This window comes from Heterodontus francisci, chromosome 2 (genome assembly GCF_036365525.1).
Source record: "Heterodontus francisci isolate sHetFra1 chromosome 2, sHetFra1.hap1, whole genome shotgun sequence".
Classification (NCBI taxonomy): domain Eukaryota; kingdom Metazoa; phylum Chordata; class Chondrichthyes; order Heterodontiformes; family Heterodontidae; genus Heterodontus; species Heterodontus francisci.
The window spans coordinates 185,111,885-185,135,540 of record NC_090372.1 but is presented as its reverse complement, the minus strand read 5'-3'; the positions used below and the strand labels follow the sequence as shown (position 1 = coordinate 185,135,540).

Below are 23,656 nucleotides of genomic sequence, written 5' to 3'. Positions count from 1 at the left end.
CCCGCAACAACGTTAAAATCATGTTGAGACACCGATGCTTTCATGGGATAACAATGTTTTAAGTTAAAGTAGGCCCCTGCCTACCTTTAGTGGGCGGCTCAGCCATCTTGAAAGTCGGCAACAATGAAATGGAGCAACCTCATTATGGTAAATGGACTCGGCCTAATCTTAACTGCTCCCATGCACTATTATTGTTGGGTGAGGGCAGTTAAAATCAAGGCCCATGTCTTCAGATGATATTGCCAAGGGGCAGCATGTATGTGAGGAGGCCAAGAATAGCTTCTTTGGGTATATAGAGCTAATTTTATGGGGCGGAAGAGAAGCTATTGCTGGAGATGCTGTCACTACAATAATATTAACAGAGTGGAACCAAGTGAGTGCAGTCCCACTGAGGTGGACAAAGCAGGAGATGCATTGAAGGAGGGTGGTGTGGTCAACTATGTCACCGGATGCGGAGAGGTTGATGAAAGCAAAGAGGGATAATAATCCCTAGTCACAGCCATAAAGGATGCTATTTATAATTTTGATTTGGGCTATTTCAGTGCTGTGGCAGGGGCAGAAAATTGACTGCAGATTCAAACATTGAGTTGCAAGAAAGATAGGCACGGATTTGGGAGGCAACAATTTTGAGGACTTGTGAAAGGAAATAGATGTTGGAGATACAGCAATAGTTTCCAAGTACAGAAGGATTGTGAACGAGTTTTTGAGGAAGGTAGGAGGTGATGACAGCCATTTTGATAGTGAGGGAGGAACTGTACTTGAGGAGAGGGAACTAGCAAGGGAAGTTGAGTGATCAGCGGTTAAGTGGAAATGGAACCAATGGAGCAAGGTACATTCAGGTCACATAGGCAAGGCAGAGATTAGGAGGGAAAAATATAGTTGTAAACACAGGATTGGAAGAAAACAATGAGACAGTCCAAAGTTAAACTCCAAGATTCAGCGGTGGGATAGCTTCTGAGATCGGAAAGTTAAGAAGCAGCATTACAGTCCTTCCCAATCACCATTGAATAGATTTTTGACTAAAGGCACTCACATGTCTTCCACTGTGATATCTTTAAGGATTTGGCAGTAGTCCACGTTCCAAACAGCTTGATCGTCCCATACCTTGGATGCAAGCAAGATGGCCCCCAACACAATCCGTTTCCAGTTGCTAGGGCAGATGTCAATCTCTGCGTATGTTAACAGTCTCTCAAGATACACCTAAAAAGTTAATTAAAGGGTAAATGTTGAAGAATTCTATCTAGTGTTTATCACTTGGTTCTTTAGTTCTTTTCCAGCCTAAGGATCGAAATTTGGATTATTGACTGTGTGGGGGCATCTTCAAAATATACAACAACACGAGCTTGTATTTATATAGCGTCTTTAACCTGATTGATGGGGCTGAAATTTCTCAGCTTCATTGTTGGACACCCCCCCCCCCCCGAACAAGCAGAAACTTTGCTAGAATCGGATAACACTAGGTCTCGGCTATACTGTATAATAGTTAGGATGGTCTTGTAGGTTGGAGGCTCCTCCTCCTTCATGGCCAACATAAGGAGGCTGGAGACTCCCTAAAATCACAACCCGGCCTCACAGGGACCCAGTGTAGCTTTACAGGGCAATACATTGAGCGAGAACAGGTAAACAATTCTCCCCCCACCCCACCCCAAGCCCCAGGGTCCAGGCTAGGGAAATGGTCTGAATATTTGAACAAGGGTTTTTTTTTTAAACATTATCCTTTTTACAAGGGGTGTTGATTTATGTTCTTGTGTTTTCAGGGAGGAGGACTCCCAACAGTCCCTCTGGCTAGGCAACCAGAGGACAGATTTCCTGGAGACTATGGCAGGCAGATGGCAAGATGAACTCACAGTGACTGAGACATCTGCCAGCACCATGTTAATTAGGTGTCAGCCCCTCGAACGCAAATACTCTAATGTATGTACCAGGTTCAAGGCTCTTAGAATTTCAGGGCTAATGTTTCTTTTGGGGTTGAAGTTCAGACCAGTTTGATCACCCACTGAAACGGACAGTATAATATATTCTCATTTTAAAAGTGAAGCATTATATCAAAGTAATTGACTCTTGAACTTAGAGCAGAAAGTTCTGCAATTACACACCAAGACAGTCAACTTGGTCTGTTGAAGGGCACACTACCAAAATGTCTTAAATCTGTCTTTTCTTTTTATAGATGCTGACAGACCAGCTCCATAGTCAATGTTTCTTTTTACAGATTTCTAGAATTTGCAGATTTTATATTTTTATTTTGACTCTCTTGAATTCACCTTAAACAATACTCCACAATGCAGAGCTCCAGTTAAACAGTGTTAATAAACCTAAGAAAACTGCAGCTACATTGATGTGAATTTTACTAGTATTTTCAGCTACTCTAAAATCCTATGGCACTATTTCCAAGAAGAGTTTCCCCAGAGTATCACTTTACCAACATTACCAAAAACAGATTATTTGGTTATTATAATATTGCCATCTGTGGGAGCTTGCTGTGCACAATTTGGCTGCTACCTTTCCTACATTACAACAGTGACTACATTTCAAAAGTATTTCATTGGCTGTAAAGTGCTTTAGGACATCCTGAGGTTATGAAAGGTGCAGTATAAATAAAAGTTCTTTCTTATGTGTGTGTCACATGTTCCATTAAAAAAATCCTATGTAAATATTCCTGTGGAGATGCTAAAACATCCACAGGTAATTGTCACTCTTAATCTGACTAATGTTCTGTAATGCTCTCTGTAACACCAGAAATCTTCAAATGAAAATGCTTCAAGTCTTCAGTATACAGTTGAAGTCTCTCACTGCTGGTGGCACTGCATTGCCAGTTTATCTCCACCTCCTGGGGCGGCACAGTGGCGCAGTGGTTAGCACCGCAGCCTCACAGCTCCAGGGACCCGGGTTCGATTCCGGGTACTGCCTGTGTGGAGTTTGCAAGTTCTCCCCGTGTCTGCGTGGGTTTTCTCCAGGTGCTCTGGTTTCCTCCCACAAGCCAAAAGACTTGCAGGTTGGTAGGTAAATTGGCCATTATAAATTGTCACTAGTATAGGTAGGTGGTAGGGAAATATAGGGACAGGTGGGGATGTTTGGTAGGAATATGGGATTAGTGTAGGATTAGTATAAATGGGTGGTTGATGTTCGGCACAGACTCGGTGGGCCGAAGGGCCTGTTTCAGTGCAGTATCTCTAATCTAATCTAATCCTTTCTATGTTTCCTGTACATTTCCCCTCCTGGCCCGCTGTGGGAGTGTGCAATCAAAGCACCCTCCACATCTGAGCTACTAACTTATTCTGCAACTTAGATAACCCGTGACTTCTTATGGCAGCTTCAGATACTCATACCCACAACTACAGCATCACTGATGTAGCGAGGGAAATATGCTTTGTCCTGACTTTCCATTGTCAATGCAACAAGTAATCTTGAAAAGTTCCACAGAATAACCTCAATGTCTCCACTTTCCCAAAGAAATCACATCAAAAATCATCCATACTGCCCGTTTTTGCACCTTCTGAAGAACAGCAGTTTCTTTGTTATGATTATGTACTCAGAACTACACACAGTACCCCAGATGGGATCTAACCAGCACCTTGCATGACACAACCTCTTTAGATAGATCGGTACTGTCCTTCTGATAAAGTGTCTGGACTTTGTTTCTTTTTCTTACCACAGCTAAGTTTCACATTCATAATGCAACCTTTCAGGGAAGGAGTTTTAATCTTTTGATCACAGTTTCGAGGAAAATCAAAACATGTGCTTTTGGAATAACTTTAAGATTTTGCCAGAGATAGCAAATATCAGAAAACTTTCGGCGAAATTTTTTTTGATGTCACATACTGCAGGTAATCTTTTCTCAGGATCCGTTTCCTGATCAGTACAATGTATTAGTGCTCCATTTAACAAGAGCAGAAAAGTTACAAATTTTCACTGCCGTTGCTGGACTTTGCCCGTCAGAAGCGCGGCTTGGGAATTTGGACCCTCTCCCACCCATAATTTGTCAATCAAGTACCCCAGTGATACTCTCTAGGAATGGATATTGGGAACTTCAACTCAACACCCCTGCCCACCATCCACCATCCTCCAAAAGCTTCTTCTGTCCTTTTGAATGGAAAACCTTGGGAACAATGCCCAGTTTCCCAATATAGGACTTTCCAAGACAGGCGCATCAATTCATAAAGTTATCCCTACAGTCCCTTTTTTTTTTGATTCCTTGCCCCATTCCTGCCTTAGTAAAATCTTTGCATCCTGTCAACTGTCTCTTGGCACTGAATAACTGCTTATGTATCAGCTGAACCCTATTAAAATATTGCTGCCCAGTCAGCACATAGCACTATTAGAATGTAAGTTGCTTATAACTAGCTGGTTTGTGCATGGGTACGCTGCCTATTATAAGCAGCTATCCAATTCATCTCTTGAGGCACACTGAACAGAGAAATTTTAGGTTGCAGACAAGAATCAGCTTAGTAATAGCTGCAGCGCGCTGACAGCATTGCCTATAGCATGTCTGCATGCCACACGAGAACTTCAGCTGGTATTTCAACTAATCCCAGTGCTTAAGTTTATATTTGCATGTTAACTGTAATGGTGGGCTTCTAAGTTGCTTGACAAGATGATCAGCTGTAGCTCTAGTATGCCTGAGCAGGTTTGGGATTAGCTGTCACATGGTAAACTGGGTTTGTCACTAACCTGATTCACCATCAGCTGTAGCATGCTGGAGTGCGTCAGCTGAGCAACAGCTGGATTGAGATTCAGGTTTAGCCAATACTACTCTAACTCATCTGATCCAGAATTTCAATACAACTTCCCACTTGCTTGATCAGCATCTGACCTTAAATCCCAACTCCAGCTAATCATAGGATCATAGGAAATAGGCCTGACAAGCCTGCTCCGCCACTCAAAACAGATTATGGCTGATCATCTACCTCGATGCCATTTTTCCCCATTATCCCCATATCCCTTGATGTCATTAGTATTCAGAAATCTATCGAGTTCGGTCTTGACCATGCTCAATGATTGAGCTTGCTTGGGTAGATTCACCACCCTCTGAGTGAAGAAATTCCTCCTCATCTCAGTCTTAAATGGCCTGCTCCTTATTCTGAGACTGTGTCCCCTTCTTCTAGACTCACCAGCCAGAGGAAACATCCTATTCACATACCCTGTCATGCCCTGTAAGACTTTTATAAGTTTCAATGAGATTACCTCTCATTCTTCAAAACTCTAGAGAATACAGGCCCAGTTTTGGAATCTATCCTCATAAGACAATCCCGCCATCCAAGGAATTAGTCTGGTGAACCTCCATTGCACTTCCTCTATGGCAAGTATATCCTTCTTTAGATAAGGAGATCAAAACTGTACACAATACTCCAGGTGCAGTCTCACCAAGGCTTTATACAATTGAAACATTACATCTTTTACTCCTGTACTCAAATCCCCTTGCAATGAAGGCCAACATGCATTTGCCTTCTTAATTGCTTGCTGCACCTGCATACTAGCTTTTAGTGACTCATGAAAAAGGACACCCAGGTCTCTTTAGACATCAACACTTCCCAACCTCTCACTATTTAAGAATTACTCTGCCTTTCAGTTTTTCCCTACCAAAGTGGATCACTTCACACTTATTCACATCATATTCCATCTGCTATGTTCTTGCTCACTTAGCCTGTCCAAATCCCCTTGAAGCCTCCTTGCATCCTCCTCACAAGTTACATTCTCTCCTAGTTTTGTGTCATCAGCAAATTTGGAAATATTACAATTGGTCCCCATATCCAAGTCTTTTGTATAGGTTGTGGCCCTCGCACTGATTGTTGCAGCACCCCACTAGTAACAGCCTGCCATCCTGAGAATGACCCATTTATTCCTACTCTCTGCTTTCTGTCCGTTAACCAATTCTCAATCCATTGCAGTATATTAGCCCCAATCCCATGTGCTCTAATTTTGTTTACTAACCTCCTATGTGGAACCTTATCAAAAGCCTTCTGAAAATCCAAATATACCACATCCACTGTTTCTCCTTTATCTATGCTACAAGAAACATCCTCAAAAACTCCAACAGGTTTATCAAACATGATTTCCCTTTCACAAATCCATGTTGACTCTGCCCAATCATATAATTATTTTCCTAGTGTCCAGTTATCTCATCCCTTTTAATAGATTCTAACATTTTCCTTACTACTGATGTCAAACTAACAGGTCTGTAGTTCTCCATTCTCTCTCACGCTCCCTTCTTAAATAGTGGGGTTACATTTGCTACGAATGACCTGGAACTGACTTTAAGAGCTGAATTTTACATTGCACCAGCGGGTCAGATGGTGGCGTGGGGGCGGTGTAAAATTGAGTGGGAGACTGTGGGAGGCCTACTCGCCCTGCTCCCACCTCCGATCAAGTTTACGGCATCGGGCCGGGGGGTGGGGGTCGGCCCGCCCGAGGCCAATCAAGGCCCTTAAGAAGCCCTTAATGGCCACTTAAGGGCCCTTGCCCACCTCCACGGGTATTTTACCCGTGGCAAGCGGGCGTGCTGGGGACGTGAAAGGCCGCCCAGCGATAGTTATTGGCCTTTCCGCACCCTGGGGGGGGGGGGGGGTGGGGGACATGACATTTGGGCACAGGGTGCCCGATTGAGGGTCATCCCCGCCTCCCAACCCATCCCCGGGACCCAAGATGTCCCCCTCCCCCCAAACAACCACTCCAGCTTCACCAGGGAAGGACCGATCCTCCTGGTGAGGCAAGCCCAACTGACCTTCCCTCCAGGCTCCATTGCGTCGGCTGGGCTGCAGTCCCAGCAGTGGCCACCGCTCATGGTGTCGCTGTTGGGACTAAGAGCTGCCAGCCCACTGAGGCAGGACCTCTTCCCTCAAGTGGGTGGAAGTCCCGCCTCGTGCCAATTAAAGACGGGGACCCGTAAAATGCAGGACGGATTCCCGGACTAGGCAGAAGCGAGTTCAGCACTGACTTTTACATCGGTGGTGAATTCCCGTCCACCTAGGGTAAAATTCAGCCCTAAATGTCTAATTAATGCAATATTAACATCCATTGCAAATAATCATTTTATAATTGTACTCAATGGGTTTAATCTGGGATTTCAGGTTATGTCTATGTTTTTTTAATTCATTCATGGAATGTGGCCATCGCTGGCAAGGCCAGCATTTATTGCCCATCCCCAAGTGCCCTTGAGAAGATGGTGGTGAGCCGCCTTCTTGAACCGCTGCAGTCCTTGTGGTGTAGATACACCAACAGTGCTGTTAGGGAGGGAGTTCCAGGATTTTGACCCAGCGACAGTGAAGGAATGACGATATAGTCCCAAGTCAGGATGGTGTGACTTGAAGGAAAACTTGCAGGTGGCGGTGTTCCCAAGCACCTGCTGCCCTTGTTCTTCTAGATGGTATAGGTCGCAGGTTTAGAAGGTGCTGTCGAAGGAAGTAAGTAATTATGTAGTATAAGCACAATTGCCATAAGCTGAGATGACTATACATAAAACCCTCTCAGCATGCCACACAAATCACTACTAAGGCTGCTACTGAGATAACAGTATTTATGTACTTCAGTGGAATAATTTCAAAAACAGCACTGAAAATGTAAATAAGATTAAGCATTATATAATTACATAAAATTTACAACACAAAAACTGCCCATTCGGCCCAAATGATCTATGCTCACATGAGCCTCATGCTTCACATGAGCCTCCTCCCATCTTACTTCATCTCACCCTATCAACAAATCTTCTAACTTTTTTTCCCTCATGCATCTATGCACTTCAATAATTCCATATCATAGTATGTTCTACATTCTAACCACTCTCTGGGTAAAGAAGTTTTTCCTGAATCCTTTATATTGAATTTATTACTGAGTATCTTATAATTATGACCCCTAGTTCCCCAGAAGTGGAAACATCTTCTCTACACAAATCCTATCAAATGTTTCCATAATTTTAAAGGCCTCTATTAGATCACCCGAAAGATTCCCAGCCTGTTCAGTTTATCTAGGATGTTGACAACAGTTCTAAACTGCAAGTTAGAAAAAAGAAAATACATTTGCAACTATGAAGAACTATTGCTTTAAAATATGAAATAGAGATTTAGCACAAATATAATGCAGATAGCATTACTAAAGTAATTACTGCCGTGATGAACTGGTACTACAACAAGGATAACTAAGAGCGATTACTATACAAGTGAAACAATTCTTTTGAATTAGGACTTTAATAACCTATTGGCATTCAGCTGCCTAAAGTGGCACTTCAGACCAGTAATGAGGCACTGCTGCATGGTTGAAGGTGCTGCATTTGTCTGAGATTTAACTGCTGTGTAAACCACTATTATTGCAGATAATAGTGCCATCTAAACCCTTGCTGCACCTTTCTTTTTTTTATATTTTTCATGGGATGTGGGATCTCGCTGGCAAGGGCATTTGTTGCCATCCCTAATTGCCCTTGACACCTGAGTGGCTTGCGAGGGTCATTTCAGAGGGCAGTTAAGAGTCAACCACATTGTTGTGGGTCTGGAGTCACATGTAGGCCAGACCGGGTAAGGACAGCAGATTTCCTTCTGTAAAAGGCATTAGTGAACCAGATGGGTTTTTACAACAATCAATGGCACCATCACTGAGACTAGCAGTTGGGCTGAGACTAGCTTTTAATTCAAGATTATTTTATTAACTAATTAATGAGCATTTCAGCTATGAAGAGAGACTGAAAAGGCTAGGGTTGTTTTCCTTGGAGCAGAGAAGGCTGAGGGGAGACATGATTGAGGTGTACAAGATTATGAGGGGCATTGATAGGTTAGATAGGAGGAAACATTTTCCCTTAGCGGAGGGGTCAAGAACCAGGGGGCACAGATTTAGGGTAAGAGGCAGAAGGTTTAGGGGAGATTTGAGGAAACATTTTTTCACCCAGAGGGTGGTTGGAATCTGGAACGCACTGCCTGAAGAGGTGGTGGAGGCAGGAACTCTCACAACATTTAAGAAGTATTTAGACGAGCACTTGAAACGCCATAGCATACAGGGCTACGGGCCAAGGGCAGGAATATGGGATTAGGATAGTTGGGTGCTGTATGGCTGGCACAGATGGGCCGAAGGGCCTGTTTCTGTGCTGGATAACTCTATGACTCCATAAATGTAAATTCCACCAGCCGTGGTGGGATTTCAACCCATGTTCCCAGGACATTACCCCAGGCTTCTGGATTATTCATCCAGTGACATTACCACTATGCCACTGTCACCCCTAAAGTATCTATCATTCCCTAAGTAAATGAAATGATACCTGCACCTGACAATTGTATTTAAGTATGCAATATTTGTAAATTTTACATACATAATACATTATAGCTGTGCCTGATCTGACCTTCAGCTATCCATAGAGCAAAAGGGAAAAAGTAACTGATGTCAAAGAACGGAATCATGTCCAATATTGGTCTCCCACTGCAGCCAACCCTCCTTTTTGTTTACATAATAACCTGCTGCCCTTGTTTCATTTCTGAAATGTCTCAATTACAGGCTTAATTTAAGGAAGGTCAGCTGTTCCATTAATAAAATATTACAAATTCAAAATGAATGGAGACAAAACAAGGTCAGTAATTCTGATCCACAGATTCGTCTCTCCCCAGAGAATGCAAATGGAAGTCACGAGCAATTAGACTGGACCTTGAAATTAGAGACATTCTACAACCTCTTTCTGTGTACTAGATAAAAGACCACTTAACTATATTGTACAAATGAAGAAACAAATAATTAATGAAGAGTCAATCTCCAGACCTGCCATGTATAATCGAGTTTAGTGGCCATTAGAAATAGTAAATACTTCCCTTTAGTTAAGTCTCATGTACTTAATAAAAAAGTAAGCAATTTGTCTTACAAGCATTCATTTTATTCTACAGAGCCCTGTAAAACCTGCAACAGCAGGTTATCGTGCTTTCTCAATTCGTTACTGCAGGGTGGGTGCTGTAACTCAGGAATTATTCCAGAGAAAGCACAAAGGAGTCACTCAGTCAATGAGGTGATTCCCTGGGCCTCTATCAACCCAGCGTATCCAGCCTACTATTTAGCTGCTGAAATAGAACAGAAAAGAGAATAAGTAATGCATTTATCTGGCATTTTTAACATGTATTCTGGATATTTCAAAGCACTTTGCAATCAATGGTTTACTTTTTTTTGTTTAAGTCCAGTCATTATTATGTAGGAAAATGTGGCAGCCAAATTACACACAGTGAGGTTCCACAAACAGCAAACGGATGAACAGTGATATGCTCTTGGTGGTGTGAACATAAGAAATAGGAGCAGGAGTAGGCCATTCAGCCCCTCAAGCCTGTCCAACCATTCAATAAGATCATGGCTGATCTGGCCCAGAACTTAACTCCTCTTTCGTGCCAGCTCCTCATAGCCCTCAACTCCCCGATATTTCAAAAATCTATCTACCCCCTCTTTAAATACTTTCAGTGATCTAGCCTCCACAACTCTCTGAGGTAGAGAATTCCAGACATTCACTACCCTCTGAGAAGAAATTCCTTCGCATCTCAGTTTTAAATGAGTGTCCCCTTATTCTCTAACTATGTCCCCTAGTTCGAGATTCCCCCACTAGTGGAAACATCTTCTCAACATCTACCCTGTCAAGCCCCCTCAGAATCATCTACGTTTCAATATGATCACTCCTCATTCTTCTAAACTCTAATGAATAGAGGTCTAACCTGTTTAGCCGTTCTTGATAAGTCAACCCCTTCATCCCAGAAATCAGCCTCGTGAAACTCTTTTGAAATGCCTCCAATGCCACTATATCCTTTCTTAAATACGGGGACCAAAACTGTACACAGTACTCCAAGTGCAGCTTTACCAACACCCTGTACAGTTGTAACAAGACTTCCCTATTTTTAAACTCCAACCCCCTAGCAATAAAGGCCAAAATTCCATTTGCCTTCTTAATTACTTGCTGCACCTGAATGCTAACTTTTTCTGTTTCATGCACAAGAACACCCAGATCCCTCTGTGCTGCATTTTCTTGGAGTCTCTCTCCATTTAAATAATAGTCTGCCTTTTGATTCTTCCGACCAAAGTGCATGACCTCACACTTTCCTACATTAAACTCCATCTGCCAAGTTTTTGCCCACTCACTCAACCGATCTATATCCCCTTGCAGATTCCTTATGTCCTCATCACAACATGCCCTCCCACCTATTTTTGTATCGTCAGCAAATTTGATATATTACACTCTGCCCCCTCCTCCAAGTCATTAATATTAAGTCAAGTAAATAATTGAGGCCCTAGGACTGATCTTGTGGCACTGCACTAGTTATGTCTTTCCAACCTGAAAAAGACCCATTAATCCCGACTCTTTGTCTTCTGTGAGTTAACCAATCCTCAATCCATGCTAATACATTATCCCCAATACCATGAGCTCCTACCTTATGCCATATTTTTTTATGTGGCACCTTATCGAATGTCTTCTGGAAATCCAAATACACTACATCTACCGGTTCCCCTTTATCAACTCTGCTTGTTATATCCTCAAAGAACTCTAGCAAATTTGTCAAACATGTTTTCCCTTTCACAAAACCATGTTGACTCTGTTTGATTACGTTAAGCCTTTCTAAATGTCCTGCTACTTCTTCCTTAATAATGGACTCCAGCATTTTCCCAACGACCAATGTTAGGCTGACTGGCCTATAGTTTCCTGCTTTTTGTTTCCCTCCTTTCTTGAACAGGGGCATCACATTAGCAATTTTCCAATCCGCTGGGACCCTCCCAGAATCCAACGAGTTCCGGTATATTTCAACCAATGCCTCCACTAACTCTGCAACCTTTCTTTAAAACCCTTGGATGCAGGCCATCGGGTCCCGGTGACTCATCTGCCTTTCGTCCCATTAGTTTGTCAAATACTTTGTCCCTCATGATATAGACTGTTACAAGATCTTTCCTCCCGTTAGCTCCTTGCTTATCTGATATCTGTGGGATATTTATAGTGTCCTCCACCGTGAAGACCGATGCAAAATATTGGTTTAAATTATCTGCCGTTTCCCTGTTCCCCATTATCAATTCTCCAGTCGCATCCTCCAAGGATCCCACGCTCACTTTAGCTACTCTCTTGCTGTTTGTTTTTATATTTCTTGCCAATTTACTTTCATAATCAATTTTCCCCCTCTTTATTACCTTTTTAGTCATCCCCTGCTGGTTCCTAAAAAATTCCCAATCCTCTGGCCTACCACTAGTTTTCGCCGCTTTGTATGCCTTAGTTTTTGACTGGATACTCTCCTTAACCGCATTTATAGAACATTACAGCGCAGTACAGGCCTTTCAGCCCTCGATGTTGCGCCGACCATCTGACCTACACTATTCCATTTTCATCCATATGTCTATCCAATGACCACTTAAATGCCCTTAAAGTTGGCGAGTCTACTACTGTTGCAGGCAGGGCGTTCCACGCCCCTACTACTCTCTGAGTAAAGAAACTACCTCTGACATCTGTCCTATATCTATCACCCCTCAACTTAAAGCTATGTCCCCTCGTGTTTGCCATCACCATCCGAGGAAAAAGGCTATCACTATCCACCCTATCTAACCCTCTGATTATCTTATATGTCTCTATTAAGTCACCTCTTCTCCTCCTCCTCTCTAACGAAAACAACCTCAAGTCCCTCAGCCTTTCCTCGTAAGACCTTCCCTCCATACCAGGCAACATCCTAGTAAATCTCCTCTGCACCTTTTCCAAAGCTTCCACATCCTTCCTATAATGCGGTGACCAGAACTGCACGCAATACTCCAGGTGCGGCCGCACCAGAGTTCTGTACAGCTGCAGCATGACCTCGTGGCTCCTAAACTCGATCCCCCTACTAATAAAAGCAAACACACCATATGCCTTCTTAACAGCTCTATTAACCTGGGTGACAACTTTCAGGGATTTATGTACCTGGACACCAAGATCTCTCTGTTCATCTACACTACCAAGAATCTTCCCATTAGCCCATTTGTTAACCAAGATGTGGGTTGAGGGAGTTGGTCTGAACATTGGGAGAACTCATTGCTCCTCTTCAGATAAGTAGACAGCAGCTTAGTTAAAATCTCAGCTGAAATACAGCACATCCAACAATGCAGCACTCTGTCAGTACTGCACTGAAATTCCAATCGCTGTAACCTCCTCTAGCCCCACAAGCTTAGTTTAGTTTTGTTTAGAGATACAGCACTGAAACAGGCCCTTCAGCCCACTGAGTCTGTGCCGACCATCAACCACCCATTTATACTAATCTTACACTAATCCCATATTCCTACCACATTCCCACCTGTTCCTATATTTCCCTACCACCTACCTATACTAGGGGCAATTTATAACAGCCAATTTACCTATCAACCTGCAAGTCTTTTGGCTGTGGGAGGAAACCGGAGCACCCGGAGGAAACCCACGCAGACACAGGGAGAACTTGCAAACTCCACACAGGCAGTACCCAGAATTGAACCCGGGTCGCTGGAGCTGTGAGGCTGCGGTGCTAACCATTGCGCCACTGTGCCGCCCCTGAGATCTCTGTGTTCCTCCAATTCTGGCTTCCTGCATCCTAATTTCCATTGTCCCACCTCCGTGCCTTCAGCTGACTAGGCCCTAGAGTTCTGGAATTCTCTCCCTAAACCTAAACCTTTGCCTCTCCACCTTTAAGGCACTCTCTTTGACCCTCACCTTATCTAATAGCTCTTTATGTAGTTTAGTATCAAATTTTGCATGGTTATGCTCCTGTGAAGTGCTTTGGGATGTTTTACCAAATTAAATGCAAGCTATTGTTAAAGTATCACTTTAGATTATGAGCTCAAATCAAAAGCGAGGCTTCAACCTACAATCTTCCGATTTAGAGGGGAGAGTGATAGAAACTAAGCCAAACTGAGATTAAGCTGAGAAGCTGCTTAAATGAGAATATTCATGCAAAGCAATAAAGAAAGTAATAAACACAGTATCTAGGACTTGGCTTAGAGGCAAATTCTGACCAACACTATTAGTTCCCTGGTTAATGAAAGGCACATTTCAAGCTCTAAGCTGGTTCTGCTCACACATTTTAGTTAATAGCAGTTTGATTTCATTTCACAATGTTAGTCATTGAATCACAACCATTGAAATTCTGTTATCATAAAATGCTAAATTTATGTGATCACAATCCAAATATATTAAGAATTTTATAACGATGGAGGAAACCCCAATGAATCTTTGGCAATCCTACGAACTTCAAATACCAGTACTTCAGCAGATTGTTGCTGCCTGACCCACTCACCTGCAGTCTGACCCCATTTTACAAGTAGCACATGGCTCAGGGACAAGCACAGCAGATACAGTGACAGATACAACAGAGATCCTGATTCTGAGCCAAGACTGAGTAAGAAGGACCAGCTGGGTGAGGTTGTCTAGTTAATCATAACAATACAAATGTTTTGTTAAAAACACTTAGAGAAAATGGATTGCTTTCAAAATTCTGCTTCACAAATGACTAATTTTCTTAAATATAGCTTTAGTTAGATGTCCTCTCTTCTCGGAGTACAAAGACGACTATTTAGCTTACCTTATCGTCCCCTGAAAAATTATTATGGTAAAAAAATGCTGAAACAGGACAATTTTAAATATTCTAGTGCTGTTGTGAAAATTCGGAAGCATAAGTTTGGACCCTTAAAGTGTAGCAAAAATAAAATATTTTAAATTAAGTGATGATGGATTTGGGTCTAGGCTCACAAATTGAAGAGCCGGAATAGCATGGCACCCTCGACAGGGAACAAGGCAAGTAACGGTGTGTCGCCTCAACTCAAAATGAAGAGTCCTTACTGAGGCATGCAGAGTCTAAACCAGGAAGTGTAATTTAGAATATTTAAATCTATGTAAAATCATGGACCGACAGCAAAATAGAGAGAGGCAAAGAAAGATGGGATTAGAAGAGCAAAATAAAAAGGAAAAAGGAAATTAAAATATTTTAATTTTAATTTTTTTTTAAATAACTAAAATCTGCAGGAAAGAGAATCCACAAACGTAAATGCAAATTTTCAGTGTTGGAGAGGTTGATTGTCAGTAATTAAACCTTAAAAATTCACTTATACATGAATGGATATGCCTTGACTTTTTCTGCCTTGTTAAGTATTTATCTCATGAGTAAGTATGCCAACTTCATGCCCTACAGTTGTTTGAATGCTGAGCAGCATTTCTGGAGGAGCAGGACAAACTGGACAGTAATGTCCTGATTTCTGTGTTTAACTGTGCATGTGCAGAACAAAGAAGTTGCTGTCCAATTTACTCCTTAATAACGGTGAGTGCACATACCCTCATCAACATTTCCACTGAAAATTCCAGGTCAATATGCTGAACAGAGTCACAGATTCCACAGAGGGCATAGCCTCCAACTTAAAAGAGAGAGGGTGAAAAGATAGTTTAGATTGAACTATTTTGAACTATAGAAGATGTTGAGTGCGTGGAATGGACTGCCAGGGGAGGCCACAGGAGGTCACTGCATCAACAAATTGGATGAGATGTCAGAGTGCACATGGAAAAGTTTGACAGTAAAATTGCCTAGACATTGAATCTGGCTTGATGGACAGCAATGTATATTTCTTTCTTTTTATGCAACAATCAAATAAGAGGAAGAGAGGCCTCGATAGCTCACTCGCTTTTTCCCCTACCCACAAGAATGCTACCTGGAAGCCTAACATGAGGTCAGAAAAATGGTGAGATAAAGCTACAGTAACAAAATAAAGAAACTATGCACATATTTGACCAATTCTACTTCAAAATTATTAAGAAATATTTTTGTAGATAATCTAGGACAATAAGCAGAGCATATATCTTGGAAAGCTGCAGAGGTAATTCTCTGTTCAAAGATATATTTCAGCCTGTTTCTAACTTTTATTAGAACATACTAGATAAAATGGACTCCCAAAATCAGTCAATGCCTGTATTCATTTACCCAGTGACATCTGTCACACTCCCCAGACAGTTCCTACAGCTTATTCAGTAATTCTATCACATGCATCATCCATATCCATATAGACACGCTTGTAAGTGCTCTATTTTAACTGAATGTGTTAAAAAAGACACAACTCCCGATTCACCTTGACATCTGACAACCTCTTCTAAAAACAGATCTGGCTGCCTCATGGACAAATATCCCCTGATGTCATTGAATACAGTTTCAATTGCAGTTTTATTGTTTTCTGAACAGTGTACAAGAGTGAGAGATGTTCTGAGGTATGCCTTTGATTGTCCTATGCTTTACAGATGCTAAAAATAAAAGTGCTCCAAATAGGCTTAAGTTGGACAAATGAAATATTCTAATCTTGATCCAATTCTAATGCGTTAAGATTTAGAACAGTCTGTCTCTTCAAAAGTGCTTTCAGCACAGAGCTTGGTGAGAGTTGGATGCTAAATAGAGTGGCTTGCAAAACAGTGAAAATGGGAATTTGGTGAGCGTGAAAAATTAGTGCAGAGGGGGAAGGAGGTACTAAATAAGTTAAACCAAAGAACAGTAAATTGTAAAAGTAAAGAGTACAAGTAAATATATAATCAGAGTAATTAATTAAATCTATGGAGATAAAACTAAAATTAACTAAGTAGAAGACATCAACATTAAAGTGAACTGAACTGCATTAAATAAACATCTGGTGTACATAAATAATAAATAAGAATAAGGAGATACTAAACTAACAGCATTTATAATCATATATATATACATAGTTAGATGTTTACACTAAATGTTGGGATGGCTGAGACCTGTTGCCTGCAATTCCTGCACCATGTGGGAACTCCAGGACACTTTGCGGAGTCACTGCAGGGCAGACAGGAGACTGAGAATTTTCTGGAGCGCACATTTCAGGGGGCGATCACCCAGCAATTACAGAGAGTTTGGGGGACAGTAAGTGGGTGGTCATTTGGCAGGGTAGGAGGAGGAAGGCAGTGTGGCATTCCTCTGGGAGCGTGGCACTCTCAAACCAGTTTTCATTGTTGAATACCAGTAGGGTGACGATATCTCAGGGGAGTGCAGTCTAGAGTATATCCACTGTAAGGTGGGGCAAAAGACTGCACAGGGAGGCACAGAAAAGTGTCGAAATGCAGTTGTCATAGGTGATTCAATAGTGAGTGGGATGGACAGGCATTTTTACAACCACTGACATGAGTCTCATATGGTGTGTTGCCTACCTGGTGCCAGGGTAAAGGACATCAGTGGCAAGGTGGAGAACATTTTACATGGGGAAGGGGAACAGCCAAAAGTCATGGTCCATATTGGAACCAGTGGCATTGGTCCTACAAACAAAGTTTCAGGGGCTATGGAACAAGTTAAACAGCAGGACCCCAAAGGTAGCAATCTCTAGATTACTCCCAGTCCCATTCTGTGGCACATGAACCAGTTCTGGGAGGGATGGAATACCAGGAGGGATGTGTACAAGATGGGCAGGTTGTGCCTCAACAGGGCTGGGGACTAATGTCCATGCAGGGAGGTTAATTAGTGCTGTGAGGGAGGGCTTAAACTAACTTATAGAATCATATAATGGTTACAGCACAGAAAAAGGCCATTCGGCCTATCAAGTTCATGCCAGCTCTCTGCAAAAGCAACTCAGCTAGTCCCACTCACCAGCCCTTTCCCTGTAGCCTCGCAATTTGTTTTCCTTTCAGTTGCTTATGCAATTCCCTTTTGAAAACTATGATTGAATCTATCTTCACTACCCGTTTAGGGAGTGCATTCCAGAGCGTAACCACTTGCTACATAAAAAAGTGCTCCCTCAAGTCACCTTTAGTTCTTTGGCCAGTCACCTTAAATCTGTCTCCTCTGGTTCTTGACCCTTCTGCCAATGGGCACAGATTCCATCTATTCCTTCTAGACAGCACATAATTTGAACACCTTTATGAAATCTCCTCTCAACCTTCTCTTCTCTAAGGAGAACAGCCCCAGCTTCTCCAATCTATCGAGAAAAATGAAGTCTATCGTTCCTGGGATCATTCTCATGAATATTTTCTGCACCCTCTCCAAAGCCTTCACATCCTTCCTAAAGTGCAGTGCCCAGAATTGGACAGAATACTCCAGTTGAGGTCGAAACAGTGTTTTATACAGGATGATCACAACTTCCTTGCTTTTGTACTCTATGCCTCTATTTATAAAGCCCAGGATCCCTTATGCCTTGTTAACCACTTTCACCATCATGGATAGCACATACAGGGAGGTGGTCACACCTCAGGTAAAGGCTGCTCAGGCAGAAAGGGAATGGGTGACTGCCAGGCAGAGTAGAAGAACTAGGCAGGCAATGCAGGAGTCCCCTAGGTCCATCTCCCTCTCTAACAGATTTTCCGCTTTGGATACTGTTGGGGGAGATAACTTCTCAGGGAATGCAGCAAGAGCCAAGTCTGTGGCATCACGGGTGGCTCAGCTGCACAGGAGGAGAGGAAAAGGGGTGGGAGAGCAAAAATGATAGGGGATTCTATCATAAAGGGTAGAGATAGGCATTTCTGTGGTCGCAAACGTGATTCCAGGATGGTATGTTGCCCCCCTGGTGCTAGGGTCAAGAATATCATGGAGCGGCTGCAGGACATTCTGAAGGAAGAGGGTGAACAGTCAGAGGTTACGGTTCACATTGGTACCAACGACATAGGTAAAAAGAGGGATGAGGTCCTGCAACAAGAATTTAGGGATCAAGGTAGCAGATTAAAAAGCAGGACCTCAAAGGTCGTAATCCCTGGATTACTCCCGGTGCCATGTGCTAGTGAGTATAGGAATAGGAGGATAGAGCAGATGAATGCACGGCTAAAGAGATGGTGCAGGAGGGAGGGCTTTAGTTTCCTGGATCACTGAGTCTGTTGCTGGCGAAGATGGGACATGTACAAGTTGGACGGGTTGCGCCTGAACCGGAATGGGACCAACATCCTTGCTGGGAGGTTTGCTAGTTCTGCTGGGGAGGACGGGGTTAAATTAATTTGGCAGGGGATGGGATACAGAGTGGAGGTACAGTAGGGGGTGATGCACAGCCAAATATAGATGAGAAAATAAGTCAGTCTGGAAGGCAGAGCAAATATAGACCTGTTAAGTCAAAAGCAAATAATGCAAGGCTGGATTGCATCTATTTTAATGCAAGGAGTCTTACAGTATGGCAGATGAATTAAAGGTTTTGATTAACATATGGGAATATCACAGAGACATGGTTGAGGGAAAGACGGGACTGGCAGCTCAATATTCGAGGGTATAGAATCTTCAGGCGTGACAAGGGGAAGGGTGTAAAAGAGGAGGTGGCACTGTACTATTGATCCATCTTCCATCTTTGGCCTCCTTGTCTCGAGAGACAATGGGTAAGCGCCTGGAGGTGGTCAGTGGTTTGTGCAGCAGCGCCTGGAGTGGCTATCAAGGCCAATTCTAGAGTGACAGACTCTTCCACGGGTGCCGCAGATAAAATTGGTTGTCGGGGCTGTTACACAGTTGGCTCTCTCCTTGCGCTTCTGTCTTTTTTCCTGCCAACTGCTAAGGCTCTTCGACTCGCCACACTTTAGCCCCGCCTTTATGGTTCCCGCCAGCTCTGGCGATCGCGGGCAACTGACTCCCACGACTTGTGATCAATGTCACAGGACGTCATGTTGCGTTTGCAGACGTCTTTATAGCGCAGCCATGGACGGCCGGTGGGTCTGATACCAGTGACGAGCTCGCTGTACAATGTGTCCTTCGGGATCCTGCCATCTTCCATGCGGCTCACATGGCCAAGCCATCTCAAGCGCCGCTGGCTTAGTAGGGTGTATAAGCTGGGGATGTTGGCCGCCTCGTGGACTTCTGTGTTGGAGATACGGTCCTGCCACCAGATGCCAAGGATTTTCCGGAGGCAGCGACGATGGAATGAACTGAGACGTCGCTCTTGGCTGACGTACGTTGTCTGGGCCTCGCTGCTGTAGAGCAAGGCACTGAGGACACAGGCTTGATACACACGGACTTTTGTGTTCTGTGTCAGTGCGCCATTTTCCCACACTCTCTTGGCCAATCTTGACATAGCAGAGGAAGCCTTTCCCACGCGCTTGTTTAATTCTGCATCGAGAGACAGGTTACTGGTGATAGTTGAGCCGAGGTAGGTGAACTCTTGAACCACTTCCAGAGTGTGGTCGCCGATATTGATAGATGGGGGATTTCTAACGTCCTGTCCCATGATGTTCGTTTTCTTGAGGCTGATGGTTAGGCCAAATTCATTGCATGCAGCCGCAAACCTGTCGATGAGTCTCTGCAGACACTCTTCAGTGTGAGATGTTAATGCAGCATCATCAGCAAAGAGGAGTTCCCTGATGAGGACTTTCCATACTTTGGTCTTCGCTTTTAGACGGGTAAGGTTGAGCAACCTGCCACCTGATCTTGTGTGGAGGAAAATTCCTTCTTCTGAGAACTTGAATGCAAGTGAGAGCAGCAGAGAGAAGACGATCCCAAACAGTGTAGGTGCGAGAACGCAGCCCTGTTTCACGCCACTCAGGATTGGAAAGGGCTCTGATGAGGTGCCGCTATGCTGAATTGTGCCTTTCATGTTGTTATGGAATGAGGTGATGATACTTAGTAGCTTTGGTGGGCATCCAATCTTTTCTAGTAGTCTGAAGAGACCACTTCTGCTGACGAGGTCAAAGGCTTTGGTGAGATCAATGAAAGCAACTTAGAGGGGCATCTGTTGTTCACGGCATTTCTCCTGTAGCTGGCGAAGGGAGAACAGCATGTCAATGGTGGATCTCTCTGCTCGAAAGCCACACTGTGCCTCAGGATAGACACGCTCGGCCAGCTTCTGGAGCCTGTTTAAAGCGACACGAGTGAAGACTTTCCCCACTGTGCAGAGCAGGGAGATTCCACGGTAGTTGTTGCAGTCACCGCGGTCACCCTTGTTCTTATAGAGGGTGATGATATTGGCATCGCGCATGTCCTGTGGTACTGCTCCCTCATCCCAGCACAGGCAAAGCAGTTCGTGCAGAGCTGAAAGTATAGCAGGCTTGGCACTCTTGATGATTTTAGGGGTAATGCCGTCCTTCCCAGGGGCATTTCCGCTGGTTAGAGAATCAATGGCATCACTGAGTTCCGATTTTGTTGGCTGTACGTCCAGCTCATCCATGACTGGCAGAGACAGGGCTGCATTGAGGGCGGTCTCAGTGACAACATTTTCCCTGGAGTACAGTTCTAGGTAGTGTTCCACCCAGCGGTCCATTTGCTTGCGTTAGTCAGTGATTTTGTCCGCTGATTTAGATTTGAGAGGGGCGATCTTCTTGACGGTTGGCCCAAAAGCTCTCTTAATGCCATTATACATTCCTCTGATATTTCCTGCGTCAGAGGCCAGCTGAATATGACGGCATAGGTGTTGCCAGTAGTCATTTGCGCAGCACCTGGCTGTTCTTTGTGCAGCGCTTCTGGCAGCTTTAAGTGCTACAGATGTTAACTCACTGGGGGCTTTCTTGTAGTTCAACAGTGCAATGCGCTTAGTGGCTATGACAGGTTCCAGCTCTTCAAAGTGAGATTAAAACCAGTCTGCATTCCGCTTCACACAATTGCCATAGGTGGTCATTGCTGAGTCATAGATGGCGGCTCTGATGTGGGTCCACTTGGTCCCTGCATCCGCTGTGGGAGTGTTTTGGAGGGCTTTCTCAAGTGAATTTAGAAACTTGCATAACAGCTGTGGATGAGAAATTCTGCTCGTGTTGATGCGCGGGCGGCCCTTCTGCTTGGAGTGATGCAGCTTCTTTGGTTTGAGGCTAACCTTGCTGCACACCAGGGAGTGGTCGGTGTCGCAGTCCGCACTGTGGAAGCTGCGTGTGGTTTGAACACTGTTTAAAGAGGCTCGTCTTGTGACGATGAGGTCCAGCTGGTGCCAACGACGTGATCTTGGGTGCCTCCAAGAAACCTGGTGACAGGGTTTAGTGTGAAAGAATGAGTTGGTGATGCAGAGGTTAAGATAGTTACACAACTCAAGCAGTCTCTGTCCATTCTCATTCATCCTTCCAATGCCATAGCGCCCAAGGCAGGAAGGCCATGAGTCATGGTTGGCCCCAACCCTGGCATTAAAGTCCCCAGCAGGAATAGGTGTTCGGTGTTGGGGATACTACTAATGATATTATGGAGTTCCTCATAGAACTGGTCTTTAACTTCAGGTGGGGAGCAGAGTGTTGGAGCATAGATGTTGAGTAGGTGTACTAGACCAGAGGCGGTGAACAGTCGGATGGACAGTATGCGTTCTGAGCCATTTGAGGGTGGCTCTATCATGCTGAGCAAAGAGTTTCTGATGGCGAAGCCCACTCCATGCTGTCTTGGTTCTTCAGGATCCCTACCCTGCCAGAAGAAGGTGTAGTCTTGCTCTCTTAGAGATCCGCTCGCAGGGAGGCATGTCTCCTGAAGTGCTGCAATGTCCACATTGAGTCTACTGAGCTCGTTGTTGATGATTGCGGTCTTCCGAGAATCGTTGATTTGTGTAAAGTCTTCCGACAGGCCAGGACACATAGTTCTGACGTTCCAGCTTGCAAAACGAAGGGCTAGTACCTTCTCTCCTTTTTTGGCCGTGCTGTTTGGTGCGGTGTTGTCGGGCAATGACCCTGAGCTCCAAGCACCGTTTGAAGCAGGTGGACTGTGGCGGGACAGAACCTTACTGACCGGGGGCTGCCCGGTTTGAGGCAGGCGGTAGCTGTCCAGTGAGATGCGATGACCTCTCCCACCGACAAAGGCAACCTGTGGCGCCCAATCTCTACGCCAATTGAGCTGGACTTGTAACCCGTAACTGCTGCCTTCCATGTTGATTTGGTCGCTGTGAGGCGACTATGGAGTAATCTCTCCATAGCGCATGCCTGGGCGGATGGATGGAGGTTGTGAGTTGCCCAAGCGTCAAAACCCCCCTCTCGACCTTCCTGGTAGGGTCCAAAGGAGTGCAGAGCACGGTGCTTGGCACCAATATGGCCGCAGGAACTACCAGAAACATGCCAAAGGTGACGCATGACCGCCTTCGGGATTCCGCTCCGGATTTTCTGTTCGGGTTTACTCCCTTCGCCTTGGTCTCTCCCGAGACGCCCACAAGGCAGTGAAGTTGTTGGGGCCCCTACACAGGGGTAGGTGGATGCCAGTGGAGGGAAGGGGGGAAAAGGGTGCAGAGCGAAAGGTGCAAGGAGGAGTGCGATGGGAAGGGGTGGAGGGAAGGGGGTGGAGGGAAGGGGGTGCTGGGGGAGCTGGGAGGGGGGCTGCAGGGGGTAGGGGAGAGGGGTGCAGGGGAAGGGGGTGCAAGGGGAAGATGGTGCAAGGGGGCAGCTAGGAAGGGGGTGCGGGGGGGGTGCGGGGGTGCGAGGGGTGAGCTGGGAGCAGGGGGGTGGGGGGGAGGGGGTGCTGGTAGTAAAACATTTCATCAGCTCCCACCATTGTCCCTTTTACAATGGTGTACTACTACTGGGATCGGGATCCAGGAGCCGAGCCGGAGTTGAGGGAAAGTTTGTGTGGAAGCAGCGTGGAGTCGCCGAGTGAGCGGGAGCCGCTGCCGGGACCATGTGGCCGCTCTTCCTCCTGATCATCGCCATGGACGGGCTCCCCGACCATCGCCAAGTGGCCTTCAAGCTTGGCCACAACTCCATCAGCAGTCCTTTCCCGGATTGCCAGCCGTTCACCTTTTCTGAGCGGTGAATTCCTCTCCCAGCCTTACGCGACCACCGTCCTGGACGCCGCCATCTTACTCATTCCATGTTTCGCCTGGTTGACATGAATGCCCAGGAACTGGCTCA

At 44.6% G+C, this 23,656-nt stretch overlaps 1 protein-coding gene across 6 annotated transcripts in view; it reads right to left on the bottom strand.

The window, feature by feature from the left end:
- Positions 1 to 23,656, bottom strand: part of ccny (cyclin Y) — a 262,025-nt gene that overhangs the window by 12,970 nt on the left and 225,399 nt on the right. For all 6 annotated transcript variants that reach the window (XM_068014834.1, XM_068014841.1, XM_068014847.1 and 3 more), the window contains one exon: positions 1,034 to 1,200. In XM_068014834.1, coding sequence (XP_067870935.1) covers positions 1,034 to 1,200 — 167 coding nt within the window. The remainder of the gene's footprint in view (positions 1 to 1,033; positions 1,201 to 23,656) is intronic.